Source organism: Saccopteryx bilineata, chromosome 4, assembly GCF_036850765.1.
Source record: "Saccopteryx bilineata isolate mSacBil1 chromosome 4, mSacBil1_pri_phased_curated, whole genome shotgun sequence".
In the NCBI taxonomy this organism is placed as follows: domain Eukaryota; kingdom Metazoa; phylum Chordata; class Mammalia; order Chiroptera; family Emballonuridae; genus Saccopteryx; species Saccopteryx bilineata.
The window spans coordinates 29928916-29955068 of NC_089493.1; the positions used below are offsets into that span (position 1 = coordinate 29928916).

Consider the following 26153-nt stretch of genomic DNA (forward strand, 5'->3'; position numbering starts at 1 on the left):
AAACTCAGTGTTTCTCAAACTCTGCCAATGAAATCTTGAGTTTCATTTTGAAATTTGTCTTGATTTTGCATTCTACTGAAGAATATTTGTGTTCCTTCTAACACAAAATATGTTCTGTCTCCAAAATCTTGGAGTAACAACTGAGGGACCAGGAAGGTGTTCTACATCTTAATCGGTCATTTGACATATCCTTGAACCTGCCTTTGAACAGCTGGTACAAATTCTTCACTTGTCCAGGAAACAGACTCAAAGAAGTAAAATGATTTGCCCAGAGCTTGTTAGAGCCAGGACTGGAATCTGAGCTTCGAGACAGCTGACAGCTTGCTTTATGACAAGACCACACTATTTCCTCTGAAAGAACATTTTTAAACCTCTCGCTCTGGAGGTACTTGCAAAAGGGACCATCCATAAGAGTCACATGGCCAAAAAGGACGCCCTAAAGCTGTCTGTTAGTGGGTCTGGACCTTGTAACATTTGCTGATATCACAGACTTTGGATGAAGTAGCAGTGCTTGATGCCCAGAGACAATTTCAGGGTGATGCATGGGAATATACAGAGAACTCTGAATGGAAGACTCAATGGAAAAAAAAAATGAGGATGACAACTAAACTTCTGAAACATGATGGGAACAGCAGTAAATAATGCCTAGCTCAAAATTTAAAAGGAAGGGGATTTAGCACCAAACCCGTATAAGGAAGTTTCCCCTTCTTGGAGCCTGAAACATATTTCCAGCTTGGTGAGCTTTCTGAGAAAGCAGAGCTGGGTAAAGGACAGAAAAGATCAGTGACAGAGCAAATGTGTGCCCACCATTCCCTCCCTGGGGGCTTTCAACTTCTCCTAACATTCATTTGCCAGCACTCACTGAACACCAACTATACACTAGGCACTATGTTAATGTTGAGAATCAATGATGACATGACACAGGCTCAGCCCTCCAGAAGCTCAAAGTCTGGTGGGAGCTACATTCAGTAGTATGCATGCTCCCCGGGGGAGATGTGAGGTGCTACAGGAAACACTTAGGAAAGGCACCTGAGCTAGTCCTGGGGAGGTAAAGGGAGCCCTCCAGAGAAAAGAAAAGCAGGAATTCATTAGTGAAGGAGGGTAGGGCTGTGTGTGAGGAGAGGCACGTGCCCAGATAGCAGCATGGGCAAAGAGGAGGGGAGAGTACAGTGATGTTCTGGGAGCTGAAAGTAGCTCCACATGTCTCAAGAATGAGATAGGGGTGAGGAGAGGATTAGTAGAAGTGCTGGGAGAGGTTAAGAAGAGGCCGGACCTGAAGGATTCCATGCTGTAGGCTTTGCTAGGCAGTCTGAACTTTTCCCTAAATGGTTTAGGTATGCATGAAGAGTGACATGTTCAGATCTTTGTCTTAACAAGTTAATCTATATTGGACAATAGGAATTTGAATGAATTATAGATTGGAATAGACTTTCTGAAAGAAATATCAACACTTGCCCCACTTTGATTTTTCCCACTAGTTGAAGTTTGCATACTTTTTATTCAAGAGAAGAAAAGAAAAAGGGCATGGGCATTTAACGTGCACATTCCATACTCCCTGCTTACATATGAGATACTTGTTATGGGATCTTCAGTAGATGTCAAACAACCTTCCACTGAACAGGAAGGAAAATTAAGATCTGAAAGGTTTAACAATCTGGTCTTAGTCCAAGTGCTTTTGGGGATATATCATACTAACTCCTTTCAACATGTACTACATTTTGACCACTGGATATAGAAATCTTTCTTAAGAGTAACATATATTTCTACCATCCCAAATATAGGAACTGACTATAAGTTAACATTTCAAAGACAGGTTATTATTATAAACTTATTATGACACTAGTTCTAAAATGAGTAATTCTTTAATTTTATGAAATAACAAGTCAATGTTCCAAATTTCAACTGTTTAAGACCGATTTTCAACTGATGTGTCTTGGCACACCAGTGTGCCACGAGAATATTTAAAACATGTAATGCCTGACTATTTAGCCAGGGGCAGTGACTTCTTCCCCTGTAGATTGTGAGAATAAAAAAATGACATCAGCCAACACAACAACAGCTGTCTGGTGTGAATCAAAACTCTATTTTTTTTCTTTCAGATTAGCAAAAATATATATTTTGGTGTACTGCAGAATTTTAGCAATAGTTTATATGTGCCATGAGATGAAAAAGGTTAAAAATAGCTGGTTAAAGACATTCTAAGATTTATTAATAACCTTTTTTTGTCTCAATTTGATCCAAATAAAGCCCACACATTGCAATTAATTTTTTATCTTAAATTTTTAAACTTTGTTTATTCTCCTCTACTTCTCTCACTTTCCCTTTTTTCCTTGCAACTTATTTTTTGAAGAAATTAGGCTGTTTGTTATAGAGTTGTCCAAAGTGAATTTTGCTGAAGACAAACACGCTCTGTCTTTTGTATTTCCTGTGTCTTGGCTTCTCTGAAGGGTTGATCAGACTCAGATTCAATGTTGGGGGTAGGGTGGGGATAGGACTAATTTATTCACAGAGCTGTGTTCACTCATTATTCAAGACACACTTTCCTCTTTTGGTGATATCTGCAATGGTCTTTCATGATTAATGATTCATTAATTCGTTAGTTGTTTAAAAATAGTGAAAAAAAGTTTGCACTGTTTTTGCAAAGTGAGGCCCTCAGGGGTGAAGGAAGTATATTTGGTTGTTTGTTTCCAAACCAAATGCCCCCAGACTGCAGTGCTTACTGCATTTGTAGCCTTGATATGAATCTTTCTGCTGCATCTCCCTTAACAATCACTTACTGATGTTTTCAGTACATCCTAGCCACTAAATGGCTCCTTTCTCTTTTTGATTTGTGGCTTCTAATCTGCTCCATAACTGGGACCAGACAATTAAGCTCATTGTAATGATACAAATAAAATAATAGAGACCGGAGGGCTCTCTTCTCAGATATGTGCATAACCTTTAGTACACAGACTTAGTGATTCTTTCTTAGTTCTTAGCTCTGTCTAGTACTCAACTGGCCTCCGGAATTAGTCTGAATTAGTCAGTTTTTCCTACATGAACTTTCCAAGAAGATAGAATACCTATTAGGGCCTCATTTCCATATCTACTTGAATTTTTCTCTCTGGTTCTCCTGTTGCATCCCAGGGCCCAGAATAACACCTAGCATGTATATGACAAAGGAGTCAAGAACTGGTGAAAAATAATGGAATAACAATAATAAGCTTCAAATTTATCTTTTTGAGATTACCTTGTATGGTGACATAGGGTAAAGTGTCCTAAAATTCTATTCCTGTTGTACAGTGTTATTTGATAGCCTAGGACTCGCAGGGCCTCCACTGGCCAGTGAGTTTTCCTACAGCGTAGTCTTCTTACTGTCCTTTCCACCTTCCTGTAACTACACTTCTGGATATACCGCTGGCCACTCCTAGAATTATTTCTTTTTCCCACTGAATTCCATCCATCTGTGCTTTGAAACATACACTAAATCTCATTTTCTCATTAAACATTACTTATGATTTTGGTCTATAATGACCACACACTTCTCTACACAATTAAAGCAAAAAGCTCCTTTGAGAAAACAACTTCCTGTACTTTCCTCAGTGCAGGCTCCAAGTAGATGTCAGTAAAAAAATGAGTGTTCACAGTGCAGAAAGTTGGGAACAAGAGGCTTTAAATGACAAAAAGCATTTCAATTACTTTATATCACTTAGGGATTTTTAAATACATAAAACTTAAATGAATAATTAAATTTAATAAAATTATATATGAGCATATATAAAATTAAATAAAATTAGTACATATCAATGTATCATTAAACTTTTCAACCAAAGTATTCCTAGTGAAAGAGGCCTGTAAATTCATATCCCTAGGAGTATGTGGAGAGGCTAGGGCATGAGGAAAACTCACAGGTATAAAAATTCTTTGAAGACCCATGCTTTATCTTAAAATTGATACAAACTTTCAAAGACTCATGCTTTATCTTAAAATTGACACAAACTTTCAAAGACCCATGCTTTATCTTAAAATTGACACAAACTTTCAAAGACCCATGCTTTATCTTAAAATTGATACAAACTTTCCATTCTACTTCATAATACTTTTCATGAGAAAGTGTGTGTGTGTGTGTGTGTGTGTGTGTGTGTGTGAGAGAGAGAGAGAGAGAGAGAGAGAGAGAGAGAGGGAGGCGGACAGGAAAGGAGAGGAGAAGCATCAACTTGTTGTGGCACCTTAGCTGTTCATTGACCAGGGGGCCAGTAATTTTGGGCTTCAAGCCAAAGACCTTTGGGCTCAAGCTGGTGACCTCGGGGTTTTGAACCTGGGACCTTAGCGTCCCAGGCTGGTGCTCTATCCAGTGCACCACTGTTTGGCCAGGCAAAAATAAACTACTTTATACCCCTTTCCTCCAGCATTAAGATTATAAGAGAGGAGCCCTATTTATTCTGGGCCTTTAAACTTCTTCTGATCTTGCCACATACCCTAGGAAACAAGCTTACCTCAGTTGGTGAAAGACTGAGAAAAATTACTGTACTCAAAGGCTACCCTAGGAAAAGATCACTACTTTAGTTTCTTGTGATTTCCTTTGGTGATGTTACAAACTGATATGTTGTTTTGGATTTACAAAGGGGCAGTATTCAGTTTATAAGCAGTGAATTGGGCCTTCCAACAAGCTTGGCAACTAGGAAGTTCTAGATTAGCTTATGTATCATGAGTAGACTCCAGCATCACATGGTGGGGTTAAGATGGGCTCTCCAGGCAGAGAATTAAAGATAGAAAAAATCATGATTATCAGGCCAGGGGTGGGAGGTGCAGCCTTGAAAGAAAAAAACAGGTGTCACCTCCTCATTGAGCCAAATACTGAAGAAAGCGAAGATACCTTCCCTCCTTATCAGTCTATTTAGACTTGCACTGGTCACATGTGGATACTAAGTACTCCAAATGTGGCTAGTGTGACCAAGGGGTGTTCAATTACATTAAATTCTAAAAGCTTACACTGGACTCAGTTACCTGAAAGCTTTTTAAAAGTATGTTTAGAAAAATCTGAGTATGTGAATCTACATTTCCAATTGCAAATTTTATGAAATCTAAATACAGATTATTTCCAATGAAAACCGAGCATCCTGAGATTAGAAGTAAGTCTGAAATGCACCCTAGATTTCAAAGTCTTCGTCCAAAAACTTGTAAAATGTCTCAATAATTTTAAAATTAAAAATTTACTTGTTGAAATAATAGTTGGGTATTAGCAGGTAAATAAAATATATTATTGGATCAAAAACATATATCATTAAAATTTCAACTACTTATTGTTACTTTAAAATACATAAAAATTAATAGAATTAACATGTGGCTTGCATTATATTTCTATTGCATAGCATTTTATTTAGACAAAGGCTTTTAAAGACGAATCCCTCCTTAAATGAACCTACATAGTTTCCCACTCCCAAACTTCCTAGTAGTAACCATTCAAAAGGGTTCAGCTTCTGTCTACAAAGTAGCATGAAATCCTGTGCATGAATCCAGCACATAGCATGTTTTATGGGTTTAGGATATTTTCTAAATGCAAACAGTATCCATCCCAATTATTGTTAAATGTCCGACCTTTATTCCACACCTAGCAGTTTTCAGAGGCCATATTCTTGAGAAGAGATCTAGGTTCCCTCTATATGCGTTTCCACCCCTGAGCCTAGAGGGCACCACAGACCTCCCTGGTTTTGGATTTTCACATAAATTTGGCATCCAAAAATTTCTGGAATAGCTGGTATGTCAACAGCAGGGGCAGCAAAGACCTCGGCTTCACATCGCATGTGAGGGAGGCATTAAGGGGCTGGGCTCTAGAATCAGACTCAATGCATGTGACTCTCAGCTCTGCCCAGGACCAGCTGACCTCAGGCAAGGTACCCCTCCCTGTGTACTCAAGTTCCTTCATCGGAAAATGAAGGTGAAAACAGTACCTACCTCACAGGTTTTTCTAAATGAGGGAATACATGAAAAGTGCCTAGAATAGTGCGGGGCTGGCTTATAACAGCTCGACACATGTAGTTACTGCGGGATGTGCAAGCATGGTGGCCGTCAGAAGTAGTCCAAAGTACTTTGTTCCCTGAACTTGCTTGCTCTATGCCTATAATTATCTTGCATTACACTTAGAACTAGACAGTTGTGGCTCTCACAATAATCCAATTACCAGGCTGTGTTGGCCACTTTTTGCACAGGTGGCTGTTTAATTCAAAAATAAATATTAACAAAGCCTCATCTTCCAAATTTTCAGGATTGAAAGATATGATAGAATTTCACATTTTGAAAAGACAGAATCATGTTGGAAACATCTTGCTAAGGCTAGAACATCCTTACACATCTTCTTGGCACCAAGCCCCTCTCAACCCAGCATCTTGTCCTCAACGACAAACCCCTCCCACGTTCTTGCATAGGCCTCCACAGCTAGATGCCTGAATCCCGAGACTTCACGAGACCAGCTCAACGAGGGACACTGAAACAATTCCACCAAATGCTGAATAAAGCACAGCAATGCCTCTAAGACTGTAATCAGAGATGTTAGTGTGAATCAGTTCTAAGCAAGAGTTCGGGCTTTTTAAATATTTAGGAAAAACAAACCCTTCTTCCCTGCTTACTAGGATCATTCTTCTCTGTTCTTGCCATGCCAACAGCAAAATATAATTAGCAGTATGAGTAATTAGCTGGTGACCAGATGGCATGGAGGAAGGATACCACCTAAGGAGGAGGTGCAAATGGAAACGGCAGGCGTCTAACCAACATGTCTGGGGAATGTCAATGCCATCAGGTTACGTCATCGTGTGAATTTAACCATCCACAGGCACAGGTTAAAGACAAAAAAAATAAATAGTAAGAGACTTCCCATGGACCCTTAAGAAAGCAGAGCTAGGCCCTGGCCGGTTGGCTCAGCGGTAGAGCGTCGGCCTGGCATGCAGGGGACCCGGGTTCGATTCCCGACCAGGGCACATAGGAGAAGCGCCCATTTGCTTCTCCACCCCCCCTCCTTCCTCTCTGTCTCTCTCTTCCCCTCCCGCAGCCAAGGCTCCATTGGAGCAAAGATGGCCCGGGCGCTGGGGATGGCTCCTTGGCCTCTGCCCCAGGCGCTAGAGTGGCTCTGGTCGCGGCAGAGTGACGCCCCGGAGGGGCAGAGCATCGCCCCCTGGTGGGCAGAGCGTCGCACCTGGTGGGCGTGCCGGGTGGATCCCGGTCGGGCGCATGCGGGAGTCTGTCTGACTGTCTCTCCCCGTTTCCAGCTTCAGAGAAATACAAAAAAAAAAAAGAAAGAAAGAAAGCAGAGCTAGATGGTGCCCTCAGTGTGACCCAGGCAATGCACACCCAGCCACTGCGGCTGCACCAATACCTGTAACAGACACTGTCCGTGCAGGGGCTGTGAACCCTGACGATGACAAAAACGTGCTGAAAGTGGGATCGGATGTTTTTCGGGCTGAATGGCTGTGCTCCAGGTTCTTGGAAAACAATTGTAACAATATCATTTCCAATGTGCCGTTTCCGTAGGAGCTATAAAGAAAAAATAAACAACATGAATGACAACCCTTTGCTTTTTCCTCTTCAGTTCCCTATGTAACAGTATTGAAAACATTAATCAGTACTTATTAGCGTACATAATCCACAGTTATTGTCACTATTTTAGCCTGTCTCATTCTCACCAAGGAAGAATATGGAAATGAATATTCTGAAATTTGCATAACATATATAGTCCATTCAAACAGATCTATCCAATATCTGGCATATTATGCTAAGTCCCAGCCTCTCTAAATCCTTAGTTTCCATAACAACAGTTTTGTTCCATTTTCATATAAGAAAGGAACTTGCCATAGGGAAAATTTTTTAGAGATGAGAATGGCAGAAAGTAATTACAACACAATTTATGGTCTGGTGTAAGTAGCTTCATTTAAAGAAATGTGGCTAAGGTGTTTTCTGATACATTTTTTGTGTCACAAGCTGGGAATGTAGAAATTAATATTTCAAAATGTTGCAACAATTTAAAAGCAGGTTCAATGTCAAGTTTCAAGAGCTTCTTTAATTATAGTGAAAGCTACTTAAGACCACCTTCTGTTCCACATTATATGCTGTTTTGGAAAAGGTGGCTTTCAAATTCTGGCATCCGGATCATCCTAGGCTGCTGCCTTTCCAAGAGGGATTTATTAGAGAGTTTAATTCAATAGTGGGAAAAAATTAAACAAATTTTGTATTTCTCCTGTTTATTACATTGAGGCCTTTAAAAGAAGGAAAACAACATGATTTTTGTCTACTCTACCCACCATTAGACACAAACTTGCATTTATAGGACTTTTAAAAAATTCTCCAGTGACTTCAACTTACATAAACTACATACCAGTAAAATCAATGGTCTAGTATTGGCTGCCAGCTGGGGGAAACAATAGCCTTTTAGATTAGGGTTGAGAATTGGGAGTTAGAAGGCTCAGGAAATGTACTTTTTTTTTTTTTTTTTTTATTTTATAATTTTATTTTTTTAATGGGGTGACATCAATAAATCAGGATACATATATTCAAAGATAACAAGTCCAGGTTATCTTGTCGTTCAATTATGTTGCATACCCACCACCCAAAGTCAGATTGTCCTCTGTCACCTTCTATCTTGTTTTCTTTGTGCCCCTCCCACCCCCTATCCCTCTCCCATTCCCCCCTCCCCCCCGTATCCACCACACTCTTATCAATGTCTCTTAGTTTCAGTATTATGTCCCACCTACGTATGGAATAATACAGTTCCTGTTTTTTTCTGATTTACTTATTTCGCTTCGTATCATGTTATCAAGATCCCACCATTTTGCTGTAAATGTTCCGATGTCATCATTTCTTATGGTTGAGTAGTATTCCATAGTGTATATGTGCCACATCTTCTTTATCCAGTCATCTATTGATGGGCTTTTTGGTTGTTTCCATGTCCTGGCCACTGTGAACAATGCTGCAATAAACATGGGGCTGCATGTGTCTTTACGTATCAATGTTTCTGAGTTTTGGGGATATATACCCAGTAGAGGGATTGCTGGGTCATAAGGTAGTTCTATTTGCAGTTTTTTGAGGAACCACCATACTTTCTTCCATAATGGTTGTACTACTTTACATTCCCACCAACAGTGTATGAGGGTTCCTTTTTCTCCACAGCCTCTCCAACATTTGCTATTACCTGACTTGCTAATAACAGCTAATCGAACAGGTGTGAGGTGGTATCTCATTGCCGTTTTGATTTGCATTTCTCTAATAGCTAAAGAAGATGAGCATCTTTTCATATATCTGTTGGCCATTTGTATTTCTTCCTGGGAGAAGTGTCTATTCATATCCTCTTCCCATTTTTTTATTGGATTGTTTGTTTGTTTGTTGTTGAGTTTTATGAGTTCTTTGTATATTTTGGATATTAAGCCCTTATCTGAGCTGTTGTTTGAAAATATCATTTCCCATTTAGTTGGCTTTCTGTTTATTTTGTTATCAGTTTCCCTTGCTGAGCAAAAACTTCTTAGTCTGATGTAGTCCCATTCATTAATTTTTGCCTTCACTTCTCTTGCCATTGGAGTCAAATTCATAAAATGCTCTTTAAAACCCAGGTCCATGAGTTGAGTACCTATGTCTTCTTCTATGTACTTAATTGTTTCAGGTCTTATGTTTAGATCTTTGATCCATTTTGAGTTAATTTTTGTACAGGGGGAGAGACTGTAGTCCAGTTTCATTCTTTTGCATGTGGCTTTCCAGTTTTCCCAGCACCATTTATTGAAGAGGCTTTCTTTTCTCCATTGTGTGTTGTTGGCCCCTTTATCAAAAATTATTTGACTATATATATGTGGTTTTATTTCTGGACTTTCTATTCTGTTCCATTGGTCTGAGTGTCTATTTTTCTGCCAATACCATGCTGTTTTGATTGTCGTGGCCCTATAATAGAGTTTGAAGTCAGGTATTGTTATGCCCCCAGCTTCATTCTTTTTCTTTAGGATTGCTTTGGCTATTCGGGGTTTTTTATAGTTCCATATAAATCTGATGATTTTTTGCTCTATTTCTTTAAAAAATGTCATTGGAATTTTGATGGGAATTGCATTAAATTTGTATATTGCTTTGGGTAATATAGCCATCTTGATTATATTTATTCTTCCTAGCCAAGAACAAGGTATATTCTTCCATCTCATTATATCTTTTTCGATTTCCCTTAACAATGGTTTATAGTTTTCATTATATAAGTCCTTTACATTCTTTGTTATGTTTATTCCTAAGTATTTTATTTTTTTTGTTGCAATCGTGAAGGGGATTATTCTTTTGAGTTCCTTCTCAGTTGTTTCATTGTTGGCATATAGAAAGGCTATTGACTTCTGTATGTTAATTTTGTATCCTGCGACCTTACTGTATTGGCTTATTGTTTCTAGTAGTCTTTTTGTGGATTCTTTGGGGTTTTCGATGTATAGGATCATATCATCTGCAAAAAGTGATACCTTTACTTCTTCTTTTCCGATATGGATGCCTTTTATTTCTTTGTCTTGTCTGATTGCTCTGGCTAGAACCTCTAGTACCACATTAAATAAGAGTGGAGAGAGTGGACAACCCTGTCTTGTTCCTGATTTAAGGGGGAAAGCCTTCAGTTTAGTGCCATTTAATATGATGTTAGCCGATGGTTTATCATATATGGCCTTTATCATGTTGAGATATTTTCCTTCTATACCCATTTTGTTGAGAGTCTTAAACATAAAATTGTGTTGTATTTTATCGAAAGCCTTTTCTGCGTCTATTGATAAGATCATGTGGTTTTTGTTCTTTGTTTTGTTGATATGGTGTATTACATTAACCGTTTTACGTATGTTGAACCATCCTTGAGATTCTGGGATGAATCCTACTTGATCATGATGTATTATTTTTTTAATATGTTGTTGTATTCGATTTGCTAGTATTTTGTTTAGTATTTTAGCATCTGTATTCATTAGAGATATTGGTCTGTAGTTTTCTTTTTTTGTGCCATCCTTGCCTGGTTTTGGTATGAGGGTTATGTTGGCCTCATAAAATGTGTTTGGAAGTATTGCTTCTTCTTCAATTTTTTGGAAGACTTTGAGTAGAATAGGAACCAAGTCTTCTTTGAATGTTTGATAAAATTCGCTGGTATAGCCGTCAGGGCCTGGACTTTTATTTTTGGGGAGGTTTTTAATGGTTTTTTCTATTTCTTCTCTACTGATAGGTCTGTTTAGGCTTTCTGCTTCTTCTTGACTCAGTCTAGGAAGGTTGTATTTTTCTAGGAATTTATCCATTTCTTCTAGGTTGTTGAATTTAGTGGCATAAAGTTTTTCATAGTATTCTACAATAATTCCTTGTATATCTACGGTGTCCGTGGTGATTTCTCCTCTTTCATTTTGGATTTTGTTTATATGAGTTCTTTCTCTTTTTTCCTTGGTAAGTCTTGCCAAGGGTTTGTCAATTTTGTTGATCTTTTCAAAGAACCAGCTCCTTGTTTTATTAATTTTTTCTATAGTTTTTCTGTTCTCTAATTCATTTATTTCTGCTCTGATTTTTATTATCTCCTTTCTTCGGCTGGTTTTGGGTTGTCTTTGTTCTTCTTTTTCTAGTTCCTTAAGGTGGGAAGTTAAGTGGTTCACTTGGGCTCTCTCTTGTTTGTTCATATATGCCTGAAGCGATATGAACTTCCCTCTTATCACTGCTTTTGCTGCATCCCATAGATTCTGATATGTCGTATTGTCATTTTCATTAGTCTGTATATATCTTTTGATCTCTGCACTTATTTCTTCTTTGACCCATTCATTTTTTAAAAGTATGTTGTTTAGTTTCCACATTTTTGTGGGATTTTTTTCCTCTTTTTTGCAGTTGAATTCTAGTTTCAAGGCTTTATGATCAGAAAATATGCTTGGTACAACTTCAATTTTTCTGAATTTGCTGATATTGTTTTTGTGGCCCAACATATGGTCAATTCTTGAGAATGATCCATGTACACTGGAGAAAAATGTATACTCAGTCACTTTGGGATGAAATGTCCTGTAGATGTCTATCATATCCAGGTGCTCTAGTGTTTTGTTTAAGGCCATTATGTCTTTGTTGATTCTCTGTTTGGATGACCGATCTAGAGCCGTCAGCGGTGTATTGAGGTCTCCAAGTATGATTGTATTTTTGTCAGTTTTTGTTTTAAGATCAATAAGTAGCTGTCTTATATATTTTGGTGCTCCTTGGTTTGGTGCATATATATTAAGAATTGTTATGTCCTCTTGATTCAGTGTCCCCTTAGCCATTATGAAATGGCCATTTTTGTCTCTAAGTACTTTTCCTGTCTTGTAGTCAGCATTATCCGATATGAGTATTGCTACACCTGCTTTTTTTTGGATGTTATTTGCTTGGAGTATTGTTTTCCAGCCTTTCACTTTGAATTTGTTTTTATCCTTGTTACTTAGATGAGTTTCCTGTAGGCAGCATACAGTTGGATTTTCTTTTTTAATCCATTCTGCTACTCTGTGCCTTTTTATTGGTGAGTTTAATCCATTTACATTTAGTGTAATTATTGATACTTGTGAGTTCCCTATTGCCATTTTATATCTTGCTTTCTGTTAGTTTCGTGTCTTGTTTGATCCTTCTCTTTCGTTTTTCTATCTTTTGTTTTTATTTGGTTGTATTCCATACATCTTTCCTCTGTTGCTATCTTTTTTATCTCATGTGCTTCTGTGGTGGTTTTTTCAATGGTGGTTACCTTTGAGTAATGAAAAGGGTCCCTACCCTGTTCATTGTAGCGAACTATTTTGTGAGTACTTTTGCACTCCATCGTCCTTTGCTACTGTTAATCTCCGTCTTCTCCCCCTCTTTCTTTTTGTTGTTGTCACAGTTTAAATTTGGTTTTATTGTGTTCTTCTTGGAGCCTTTACTTGTGGCTCTGTTTTTTTTTGTTCTTTGTATCTGATTGGAGAACCCCCTTTAGTGATTCCTGGAGTGGGGGTTTTCTGATGATAAATTCCCTCATCTTTTCTGTATCTGTGAATGTTTTTATTTCTCCTTCGTATTTGAAGGATAGCTTTGATGGGTATAGTATTCGTGGCTGAAAGTTCCTCTCTTTCAAGACTTTAAATATTGGGGTCCACTCTCTTCTAGCTTGTAGAGTTTCTGCTGAGAAATCTGATGATAATCTAATGGGCCTTCCTTTATATGTTGTATTCTTCTTTTCCCTGGCTGCCTTGAGAATTTTTTCTTTGCTGTTGGTTTGTGTCAATTTCATTATGATATGCCTTGGAGTAGGTTTGTTGGGGTTAAGAAAACTTGGAGTTCTGTTTGCTTCTTGAACTTGAGGCTTTAGTTCTTTCCACAGGCTTGGGAAGTTCTCATCAATTATTTAAGTATGTTCTCCATTCCATTTTCTCTCTCTTCTCCCTCTGATATACCTATTATTCTTATGTTATTCTTTTTGATGGAGTCAGATAATTCTTGTAGGGCTATCTCATTTTTTTTAATTTTTGAGTCTCTTTCTTCTTCTCTGTTGTGCCTCAAGTTGCTTGTCTTCTATTTCACTAATCCTCTCTTCTATCTGACCTGTTCTATTAGCTAAGCTTGTTACTTCGTTTTTCAGCTCGTGAATTGAGTTTTTCATCTCTGTTTGATTTGTTTTTATAGTTTCAATTTCCTTGGACATATATTCTTTGTGTTCATGGAGTTGTTTTCTGAGCTCCCTATATTGCCTTTCTGTGTTTTCTTGTATATCTCGGAGGATTTTTAGGATTTCTATCTTGAATTCTCTGTCATTTAGCTCCAAGGTTTCCAATATATTAAATTTTTTCTCCTTAGATTTTTCCTCATCTAGCTGTGTTACCTCTCTTTCTTTTGTATCCATGATATTCGATTTTCTCTTCCTTAATGGCATCTGAGGGTGGTTTTGTTGATAGTATTAATGAGATTTAATAAAGAATAAAAAGTTAAAAAAAATAAAAAAAATAACAAATCAAAAAGAGTTGTTTTTTTTAAAAAAAATTAATAATGAAATAAAGAAAAATAAAATAAAATAAAATTTTTTTTAAAAAAGGAAATTATTCCCCCCCCCTTTTTTTCCTCTCCTCTCCTCTCCCCTCTTTCTTGAGAAAATCTTGTGGTGGACTGTGAGTTATAACAAATAATGCCTGTGATGGAGGGCCTGAATTGGGGAAAAGTAATAAAGGGGCAAAAAAGAGAGAAAGAAAAAAAAAAAAAAAAAAAGGAAAAAAAAAAAAGAAAAAAAGAAAAAAGAAAAAAAAAGAGCGTATGGACCCACAAAAAGCAAATAAGGAAAAAATTTGGGTCAAGAATAAAATGATTTGCTTTTAGGTGTTGGTTTTCTAAGAGTTATGATGAGAGGAATAAGAGGAAAATGGAAAAATGGGGGGACAAATTAAAAACTTACTATTGTATTTAGTGGAACAAGAACTAGATAATATGGAGAGCCAGGGATGGGAGCACTGCTAGTGCGTTAAAAAGGTGAAGTAAAAACCCCCCAAAATGCCACAAACATAGGTTTGAGTCCCAGATAAGATAATTTGTTTGTTATTGAGGTTTGAATGAGAGGAGATGTAAAGGAGAAAGGAAGAAACTAATATAGAGGGAGAAAAGAAAGAGAGAGAGAGAAAAAAAGAGGGAACCACTAAAAGAAGAAAAAGGAAAGGAGAGAGAGAGAGAGAGTTAAGGGTTTTGGAGTGCAACCCTCATAGAGAGAAAGGAAGAGAAGAGAAATGATAATGGGAGATGTAACACTTATGGGTAGTGTAGTTCAGGGAGAGGAGAGAGTAAGACCGGTAGAGAGTTAATCGGCCAAATTGGAGGAGGAAAAAAAAGTCTCAAGAATGAAGATAAGAGAAACAAACGAACAAATATAATAAAATGGGATAGGTTATAAAGTCTGCAGATTATTCTTGATTTTGAGAGGTTATCTTCTTGCTTTTTCTTTTCTCTCCCTCTTCCTGGTCGGTGACTCTGTACCCCGGGTTCTGCCCCTTTGGCACGCTCAGGTAGAGGTGTGCAGTTGATAAGTCTCTATGGCAATGTCATGTATTGTGCTTTATTCTCGTTGGGAGTCGAGGCTCATTAGCATTTATAGGCTCCGACAGTGAGAGAGTCCGTGTTCCTGGAGCCTTTCTCCTAGTCTTTCCTTCCTCAATTAGTAGCCTGATAGTCCAGGTATGGGGTTGCTGCTGCCTCTGCCTGGATAGTAAGAGGCTCAAATTGCTGGCAACTCCCCACTCTATTTCCACTCAGCACAGGGCTCTGGGTAAGGCTCAGTCAGTCAGAGCTGCTAGCATAATCAGGCGGGCTTTCCGCCCACTCGAAGACCTCTGGCTCTGCCACTCTATCCGGTAACACAAGCGGGCGCCCACTTCCGGGGCGCTTGGAGGAAACTCTCACTCACTGTCTGCAACCAGGATATCCGGCCAGCAGTCTCACGCTCTGAGTGAAACCCCCAACCGCAGGGAAAAGTTGCAGCGTTGGAATTGAGTCTCGCTCCGTCCCCGTGTGCGGCTTTTGCAAGGCGCTGGGGCGGCCCGAGACTCCGCCCTGGCCCACACAAAGGCCCCTGACTCTGCCCCTCTGCGCGACAACACGGGCGCGCACTGCCGAGGCACTCGGAGGAATCGCCCACTCCTTATCTGCGCGCGCAAACCAGGATATGAGGCCGGCTGCGGTTCCCTCTGAGTGAAACAGCCTCCAGCACGGAAAATCTCCACCGTTGGGATTAGTTCTCACTCCCTCCCGTGTGTGGCTTTCCCAGGGCGCTGGGGCTGCCCAGAGACTCTGCCCTCAGCCCACAGAAAGGCCTCTCACCCTGCCTCTCCGTGGGGCAACACGGGCACCCACTTCCGCGGCTTAGGAAGAAATCTCTCTTCCACTAACTGCGCACCGACCAGGAGACCGGGTAAAATGGCCGCTCCGCTTGTCTTTCTTTGTTTGGGTTTGGCGCGAGTGTTAGCTTGTATTGCCCGGGTTGCCACAGGATCAGATTTTCCTCGGCTTGGATCTCTGAGCCACAGCCTGGTTCGGCCGTTTTTGCTGCGGCGGCCTGGATCTATTCACCCCCTTTGCCCGCCTCAGTTTCTATATTCACAGTTACCAGAAAAAGCCGCCCTGTTTAGGTTAGTGAGGAAGGCGGAGCATTTCTTACTCCCTATTTCCTTCGGGGTTTGGTTATATATTTAGCCAATTTTTCACTCAATCATACCTTTGGGTGTATTGCGAAGAATCTGGAAGCTCCAAGTATAGGTTTTTCTGTTTCTGGTTGAAGATCTTGTTGAGTTTTGGGGGAGATTTATCGGTATCGCTTCCTACTCCGCCATTACTCTCAGGAAATGTACTTTTAATCTTAGGAATTTTAAAGGGTCCCAAATTATCTACTAATGAGTCCATTTACTTCATTATAAACAGGATATATTATCAAATGTTACAGAAATAAAGGCTGGTCTGTATTGATTGCTATATAGAATATACCCATTATTAAAGATGATTTATCTATGCAGGATCACAGACATACCAAAAACACATACAATTTGTGTATTATGTTATTCCTGCATACATAAGGTCACTGTCTTTTTGATACATTCTTTCTGCAAAACACAGTTTGATAAGTAATATTAATGTCTGTTGGGAAGATGTTATTTTATGCTCACTTCATTTAAGATGGTACTGCTCAAGTGGATGGCCGTTGCCTAGGTGATAATATTAATTACCTTCATGCTTGGGAAGGGGCTTGGTTATGCTAATATGTGCTGAGGAGGGGCTTTCCCACCAAAAAGTTTTAAAAGGAGGAGCTAGGAGGCCATTTCTTGTACAGAGAGGAGGAGCCCATGTTGTAGCAGGGCAGAGAGGTCACATGGAGGAGAGGAGCCAGCCAAAATGGTAGAATGCTGAAGGAGAAGCCAGTTTGTGCAGGAGAAGGAGTTGGGGAACAGAGGTGAATGAGACTGGTGAGGGCCTTTGCTTCTAGCCAAAAAGGAGAAAGTCAGTGGCTTTGGGAGCCCTGAATGGAAAAGGAAGTGTCTTCCTGCTGCGTGTATTTTCTCGCTGGCTGGTTGAGAGCAGGAATAAAGGAAAATGGCCCACCAGTTCTAGGTGCAATTGTTTCTTTACTATCTGTCCGTATTAAATGCAAACCTAAACCTGCATGGGCCAGGCGGCTGTGATGGTGGCCACAGTTGCTGGCTTTACAATGTCCTAAGAAAGGACTCAAGTAGAAATAAATCTATCTAATCCATCTCACATTAAATATAACAAAAGTAAGTATTTATAGACAAATTCCTTAAAAGGATTTAAGAAGATACATTCTTTCTGGTATTTTTTACCCCAAGTATAAAGTAATCTATATAGATGAAATAAATTCTTCAGCTAGAAAATTAAAATTTCTTAATATGTAACTGTACCAATTACTCTTTCATTTTGATTTAGGAACATAATACTTTTGCCTTGATTGTACTCCAAAATTAAATAATTTAGCTAGCTGTCCATTTAAATGGCAACTCACTGTGCTCAGAATTTCAACTCATTTAGTTATAAATAAACAAGTAATTAGCCCTGGCAAGGTAGCTCAGGTGGTTAGAACATCATCCAGTTATGACAAGGTTGTGTGTGTGTGTGTGTGGGGTGGGGGTTCAATCCCCAGTCAGGGCACATACAGGAGTCAGCCAATGAGTGCATAAATAAGTGAATAAGCGGAACAACCATACCCCACTGACTAATTAGGTAGAATCAGCTTTTATCTCTCCTTTAAAGATCATTTATTAATGGTATTAAATTCTGGGTCTACTGACTGGTCAGAATTAGTATATTTTTCTTAGCATGATGTTCCTCTCAGAGTTATCTAGGAACATGGAATTTGCATGAAACAAGTTGTCAACAAATTCCAGATCAGGGAATTAATCAGAAAAATCAGTTTATTTCAAGTTATAGCTGATTTATTGCTTTGCTTCCTATTTCTGATTACTTTGGTAATCATAAGAGGCAAAACTTTCTTACCTATATTTGTGACTTAAACATAAAGTGATGGAATGTTAGATTATATCTGTGTTTGGTTAAAGTCTATGAAAGAGGATATGATTCATTCTGCAGCAGGCCTGTGTTCTGTTAGTACAATTGACAATAACAAAATCCATAGCCATTTCAGGGTCAGAAGTAATGCTGGCATGCTTGTGTTTATAATAGCTATTGAAAGGAGAGTAGTTCTGGTTCTTCAGTTTGGTAATCCTTTATTTTGAAGGATGTTTTCAAAACAATTTCCATACACTCTAAAACAATGCTGTCAGCCTCCATTTTGCTCTGTAACAATCTGTCACTTCTTAGTTTCTGCACTGTAGTTTCTCAGTGGCTACATTTTAGTAATAGGCATTGTGCTTTCTAGATGTTTTACAAAGAAATTCTGTGTATGATATACATAAATATAATTGTTATTTACGTTCCTTGCTATTTCCTGACAAGCATGTTAAGAAAGAGCATTTTTCAGAGATTCCACGGACACACACACCCACACACGCACACATACTTTTTTGTGAAAGAGACAGAGAGATGTACAGATAGAGACAGACAGACAGGAAGGGAGAGAGATGATAAGCATCAATTCTTTGTTGCGGCTCCTTAAGTTGTTCATTGACTGCTCTCTCATATGTGCCCTGACCACAGGACTACAGCAGAGCAAGTGATCCCCTGCTCAAGCCAGCGATCCTGGGCTCAAGCCAGTGACCACGGGGTCATGTCCATGATCCCACATTCAAGCCAACGACTGCACTCAGCTGGTGAGCCCGCACTCAAGCCAGATGAGGCTGCGCCCAAGCCAGCGACCCCAGGGGTCTCAAACTGGGGTGCTCTGCATCCCAGTCTGCTCCATCCACTGAGCCACTGTCTGGTCAGGCCCATGGCCACTTCTTCTTTTTCTCCATGTTCATATACCAAACCTCCTTGGCAGAAGGAAATGAAACATCAATACTTTCCTGCTTTGTAAATTGGCCTCTTAAGCTGAAACTTCACCCACTCATATACGTTATTTGCAATACTAACAACAGTCATCTAATCACCATAGATTTCAACTTGTTCTCTTCAGATTTCATGAAAACCTCAAACCCCATGGGCGAAGAGCAAACAATTAATTCACAAAGCCATCCATCAGCTGTTCACCTAGAATTTGTGTCTCCTCATTTGTTTTCAGCTCATTTGCTATTCCTTACTTCTACAACAGTACAGTTTCCTGCTGCTGTGACAGGTGCAACAAAAAATGCTGGTTTAAGATTTTACAAACTTGCCACTTAGGGTTCTGGGGGAAATGAAACAAGGGTGAAGAAACACAGATAACACAAGGATCTCTCTTACCTGTTGCTTGTTGTTAGGTGTGTATGGCAGCATGGTAGAAACATGGAACATGATTTCATAGTCTTTGTATGTTGTGTACAGAGAATGGGTTCCAGTGGAGTCAGCTACAGTTAAAAAAAAAAAAAAAAAGAATGATAAGATGATTATAAGAATAGGAAAAATAGTTAAGAGAAATATCTCAACAACAACAAAAAATGATGGTTTAGGACAGTGGTCAGCAAACTCATTAGCCAACAGAGCCAAATATCAACAGTACAACGACTGAAATTCCTTTTGAGAGCCAAATTTTTTAAACTTAAACTATATAGGTAGGTGCATTGTTATTAACTTAATTAGGGCACTCCTAAGCTGGCCAAAGAGCTACACTCAAGGGGCCAAAGAGCCGCATGTGGCTCACAAGCTGCAGTTTGCTGACCACTAGTTTAGGACAAAATGATCCTAAACGAGAGCTAAGTGTTCTCATCCATTTTATTTGTGTCTGATTCCCTTTGACAGTTTAGTGAAGCTAATGGACGCCTTCTCAGAAGAATGTAAATGCATAAAGTAAAATACATAGCTTTCAACAGAAATCAATTATACTGAGAATCTAGTTATCAAAATAACTCTAAAAGATGATACACCTTAAGATTTATATAACAAGTTTTTGTAGTTGGTCTAATATCTACTATAAATTTAAAGTAGTGATACAATATTTTGAGATGGCTACAACAACAAACAGTATGGTATGAAAAGACCTGTGCTTTCTTTTGGTAATAAAATCACAGGGAGAGCTTATACTAATTATAATTACTGTGGCTTGTTGACTACATTCATAATTGAGGAAAATGCTAAATTTCAAATACGGGTATGGACCCTGAGAAAGAAGATACCTACACCAAGAAGGACTCCTGATGCCTAAAAGGGCTGTTTATTAAAAATATTTATTGATTTCACAGGGAAAAGTAAGGGTGGTGGTGGGGAGACAAGAAGTATCAATTCATAGATGGTTCACTTTAGTTGTTCATTGCTTGCTTGTTGTATGTGCCTTGACCAGGCAAGCCCAGGGTTTTGAACCAGCAACTTCAGCACTCCAGGTCAATGCTCTATCCACAGCACCACCACAGGCCAGGCCTAAGCTCAAATTTAAAAACAGAGTCTAGAAGCTGTTTCTAAACATAAGCCTCTTATGTAAGCCATCCTTTAGGGAGAAGCCTGAACTAAACTGCCTGCTTGTGCTGTGTTCCTGTCACCTAGCTAACCCTTATAAAGGTATTCCTGAAATCATTTCAACCAACAGAACTAAGACTTTCCCTGTCCAATCAAAGCTGTGTAGACATAGCTCCATTAACATTTTCACTGACCAATCAGGACAGTGCTTTTTGGACTAATCAAACTGTGAGGATTTGGAGTTCTCATTTGCATGAAGATGGGCCAATCAGGAGCTAGGGGTGGGGACTTCTCTCAGTATAAGTCAGCTCCCAGCTGGCTCAGGGAGTGCACTTCCCTTTCTATGGAAGACTCTGTTTTCCCAGCTGGAGCTGAAACACTACAGACAAAACACCAAAGACATCCTGCTGGACCAGAGTGGAGAAGAGCAGGCAGAGTAGAGCTGTCTAAGAGGCCTTGCCCCAGGACTACTTCAGCCCAGGGCTACCTTATAGCCATATCATTCCACAGCATACTGTTTCAATATTGATCTGTAACACTGTTGAGCTGTTTGCACTGGATCAAGTTTCCTTTTTACCACACCCCAAACTGGGGATCTCTGCTGGTGTTGAATTGGCACCGCAACCACTGTTTGACAGGGTCAGTGAAAATAAATGTAAAATTACTTCCCATTCAAGTTCACAAATTCCTGAATTCTTTGCACAGACATCAAGAACATCTTTTCCAATATTTGTCATTCAAGCAAGAGATCTATTTTGTTCTTAACAAATAGATGGAAATTTAACAAGACTGTATCATTGAATAACAAAGGTATTATAGCAAAGCTCAACAATTGTTTAAGTGTGTTCTGCCCTTACCTTCCTTAAAGGAGGGGAACCTCTACCCCCTTAATCATTAACAAATCAATGTGCCCCTAAATACCTGGAAACCAGAGAAGAGAATTATTAACTGCCCAATTGAGAGGCAATATCTTTAGATTTGAAGGACCCGGACTTACAGGCTGACAAATGAACTGAATGCATTCATTCTGGGTCAACTCAAGCCCCTCTCAACGATATTTTTGAGGACCAAAACACTTCCCTGAAATTTAGGGGAAGATGCTCCAAGACAAAGCCTCTGGCCAATACCAAAAGGCAGTAGGTCTGGGAACTTAGTAGGCAGTCTCCTGGGGAGCTGGTTTAAAAGGCACATTCCCATGCCTCACCCCCGGAAACACTGTTCACTGGGTGTGGGCTGGGCAGAGAAATCTATTTTAATCAACACCCCCATGGTGACTGTAATGCAGTAGCTTCATTGCCCTTAGGTGCTGCTCTAAGAATAGACTACAGGGGTGACTTGCAGACAGACTTGCAGAGAACTTCGAGATCCTTGAGTTTCAACCTTGAGCTTCCTGGGGGATCTTAATTTTGAAGCTGACATAACATGTGAAGGGTTTTAAAAACAAGCTGAAAGAAAAGTAAAGACTATTTTTCAAAAAATTGCAAAAATATGTGCCAACATGTAACTCTTAACTCTCTAAGAAAAAATATCTTCTAAATGTTAATGACTACCACCACACCCACACAAGAATTACAAATTATACAATAAATAACTGAACTATTTAAGACGGGTCTTGAGTCTGAAGAACTTCCCTATTGCTAAGGGTCCCTTGCTATAAATATCTCTAGAACAAATTAGTACATTTAAAAATTTTAAAGTGAATGTGTCAGCTTTGATGTGTACTTACATGTGTTTCAAGTCAATTTTAAGCAAAATTAATGAACTAGAAAAAGAATTTGTCATTCAGTATTCATTTATTACAGTTTGTTTTACACATCTGTTTTATTCTGAAAGTATTACTGCCCGAGAGGAAAACTGAAGACAGCAATGCAGATAATTTGTTTTTCTACTTTACAGCCTTTCTTTTTTCCCCGAGTGTGCCTCAGTTTACATAATGTGTGCTCCTTGATCAGCCTTATTCTGGGGACCTTAGAAAACCCCAGTTTTGCTACTAATTTAAAACAGTTTCAGAAGTTTTAAAGATGAAGCTAGAACCAAAACAATGAAATTTTCCTTTCTAAGAAAGGAATTCCCAAATCCTGAAATTGCTATATACATAATAGAATTGCTAAACTTGACCAGAGAGAATGGAAAATGAAGGTTTGCTATATTCACTAAACAATAAGGCATCCACTGTTGTTGTTATATTTTTAATGACCTTAAAAAGCCTAAAATCATAAAAGATTTAAAAGAATGAAAATCAGGAAAATGACAAAAATCCTTTTATTCTCTGGTTGGGGAGTATACTGAGTAATTTCTACAGGAAAAATATGCTTGTAGAAGAGGAATGAAAAGGAGATAATGATGCTTCACATTTGTATGAAGCTTTAAAAGTTAAAAATAAATTCAGGCATCATATAGGTCATCTTAATAATCAAGCGATTTGCCTCCAAATCAACCTACCAGAAAGTGACATACTATATCCATTTGTAAAGTCAATACTCTACACGAAACTATAGAAAGCAAAATTTCTAATATTTAAACTAGATGATAAAAAGACATTGAATAATTGAGGAATGATAAGAATATTCTTCTCTGCTGCTTTGGAAAGTATAGATAAGTGATAATATCCTACATTAGGCACTTCCATTGGAAGATAGTATGAACAGGTTAATAAGTCTGCAGAGTAGTTCAGACAAAGTCAATGTCATATTCATCCTTGACATAATGCTCTTTTGACTCAACTCTTTTAGTTAATCTAAAACTTGGATGATAGAGGTGAACGTGTATGAATCTGAATCAGGAAGAGCTAATTAGACTTTTATATAACCATTTTATGGTCACTAATGGATATATTTGAGTTTAAAAAAAGCTAAATGAAGGAAAACAGGCCTATGTAATTGATTTTTGGAAAGTCCTTAGTTTTAAAGATTTATGAACACACGGAGAAAAGTAATCTCTAAGTAAATGCATGTAGACTAATAAAGTCAATAGAGTGAAGAAAGCTTAAGCCCAATGTATTAATGTCCTCACCACTATAGAACACATCAAATATAAGACAAAAAAACAAACAAAAAAAAAAACAGGCTGTGGGTCTGACTCTCACCCATAGTTTGAAATATTATAATATGTAGCTGGCTGTTGGGGGCCGTCCATTTAAGACCCCCAGATCTCCCATCTATGCAACGTTGCCTCAGGGTTTGGGGATGCATCAGTTAATGCTCGGCAACACGGTCAGGGGCCAGTACTGACCTCTGGAACATGGCATGTATCTGTGTTGAGGCGCACGTCTGCCCTTATGGTACTATTTATCCTACTCACTAATGAAGTGTTTGGGAAAGCCAGGAATTCCACCTGCTCTGGCGTTTACCATATTTACTAATATTTTTTCAACATGCCTTTAGCCATGATCAGGAGATAAGTTACCTTACTTCAATGAAGATAGGGTCAAGAAGAGTCCCTTCCCCATGGCAGGAAAATTCATACTGTGTCACCTCAAGGGATCTGTGAGTGTGCATGTGAATAAACACGATAGTCCAGGCTTTTCAAAATAGCTAACATATTGAGAGGAAAGGACAATAGAAGCTGTGAGGCTGGTGCTTAGGAATCAGCCACTGCTCTTTCCTGCCTACTGCTCACTTTGCAAGATACATGCAATCACCTGGATTCCTACCTTGGAAGTAAGAAGATCTGAACTGAAATGCTGGGAGCATCATCTGGTAAATTACCACAAAACAAACTAGTCACTTCACTTCTCTGCTCCTCTATAATCTCATTGTTCTGAGGATTAAATGAAATAATGTATATGAAAGTGCCGGCCCTTAAAAGATATGAAATGTGTTAATTAGAATGTAGAATTTTCTGCAGTTGAGGTAAAAGAGTATAGTTTCCTTAAATAGGGTCTTTTATACATTTTCATTTCTTTGGCAAGTGCATCTCGGAACACTCAAAGGAAAACCTTACACTAGAACACAATTCAGTTAATGAGGTGAAAAAGAATCCTTTTCTTCATCAGTCTCTAGGACTCCAATAGCTCTTTGCATGTGCAAAGCCTTTAAAGATGCTAGTTTTATCCTTTTCCCTATCAAAGTTTAAATATTCCAAATAAAGGATTTATTTTCTTTATAAAAAGTCTTACCTTAGTCTATCTTCTAAGACCCTGAATTCTCAATGGTTTTTTACAATGAACATTGCTAAAAAAAGGAGAAGCAACAAGCATTCACTAATATTGTTGCAAATTAACAAAGGCTTTGAAGGAATGGTTAACAAAGGACTTCTAAATCTCCTCTGTGCTGACTTGATAAACAAGCCTCAGGCAGAAAAGAATGTCCTAAATATTAATCCATATGCAGTTTAAAATGAGGGTGGTCTCCAGCTTTCAAATAACTAACTGCCTGGTGGGAAGTTTGTTCTGCAGTGTGAGAGGATTCTAAGTATCTAGAGGTTATGTCATCCAAATAAGGAAACAAGGAATCAAAAAAAAAAAAATCCACTACTGCAAATTTCCTCATTATAGAACTGTTCCAACCCCTGACACATTTGTAGTTTGTTAGCTAGAAATTCTTATTTCTGAGATGGGAAAATAAACTTTGTACAAAAAATTGGGGGGGGGGATGGTTCAATAATTTCATCAATTCTTCCTCTCCTGAGCCTCTCTTTCCCTTTACCAAAGTACTAAAATCTGAATATAGTTATAACACATGACAAGTAGAGCTGTCTCCTGAGATGGCTTGGGTATTTTTAGCTCAAGAGCTGAGAGAGGGGAAGACATAGCCACAGGCAGAGCGCTGGGCTTCACTGTGCTTAATCCCACATTTATGCTTTCTCTGAATACTTCATTAACTGCACCACCAGGATCTGTTCATTTTCCCTAATGCTTACTAGCTGTCTAACCTTGGACATGTTAATATAAAGAAGCCAATTCTGTAAAACGGCGCTAATATCTAGCTAGGTTTGTGGAGATTACAGGAGATGGCATCTATAAAAAGTATCTGGGACTTCCCTTTCCGGCCATACAAGGACTTTTAGTACAGAACTTGCTCTCCCATTGTTAATTAGTAGAAAGTTGACAATGTATCTGAAGCAACTGTTCAGACATTTTACAACAGGCAGCATTGGACAGTGATCCCTGAGAAAAGAAAAATCAAAGATGAGTCCTAGGATTCTCCCTGGCTTTCTACCGGGAGGCACTTTTGGAACAGGGGCACAGAGCAGGGCTTTGAGGAGGAGGAGAGCCTAAATAGACTTGTGTGTAGGAAGCCTCTGAGGGCTATTTCCTGAGAACAGTACCAAAAAGGAGGAAAATATCCAGTGAAAGAAGTTTAAAATCTGCATAAGGGTCCCCCTAATATGTAGGCTGAATATTAAATTGCATATAGAATGAGAGTCCAAAACAGTCCAAAAAATAACTATTAGTAAAAGAACCATTACCAGAGAATTATAAGCAAAATAATTCTCACAGTTCACATGGGGATGACCACCCAGAATAGAGATAGCTCCTTGAATATGCAGGTATCCCTGTGCAAGAAAAGTCTTGCCCTAGTAGTAGGGCTAAATTAGAGTACAAGATTCATATAGATTAGGCTGTTCCATAAGTGGTTTAACTATCAAAACAAAACTCAACACTCTTTAAAGACAACAAAATCCATACATTCAACAGTGAAACTTATAATGTCCACCATCCAATCAAAAGGCTTAATATCCAAAATTTACAAGGAATTTATAAACTT

At 38.8% G+C, this 26153-nt stretch overlaps 1 protein-coding gene across 10 annotated transcripts in view; it reads right to left on the reverse strand.

Moving 5' to 3' along the window:
• SIPA1L1 (signal induced proliferation associated 1 like 1) overlaps positions 1 to 26153 on the reverse strand; it is a 381790-nt gene that overhangs the window by 89703 nt on the left and 265934 nt on the right. For all 10 annotated transcript variants that reach the window (XM_066275018.1, XM_066275017.1, XM_066275009.1 and 7 more), the window contains 2 exons: positions 19300 to 19403; positions 7349 to 7506 (listed from right to left, as the gene is read on the reverse strand). In XM_066275018.1, the coding sequence (XP_066131115.1) occupies positions 7349 to 7506; positions 19300 to 19403 (262 nt within the window). The remainder of the gene's footprint in view (positions 1 to 7348; positions 7507 to 19299; positions 19404 to 26153) is intronic.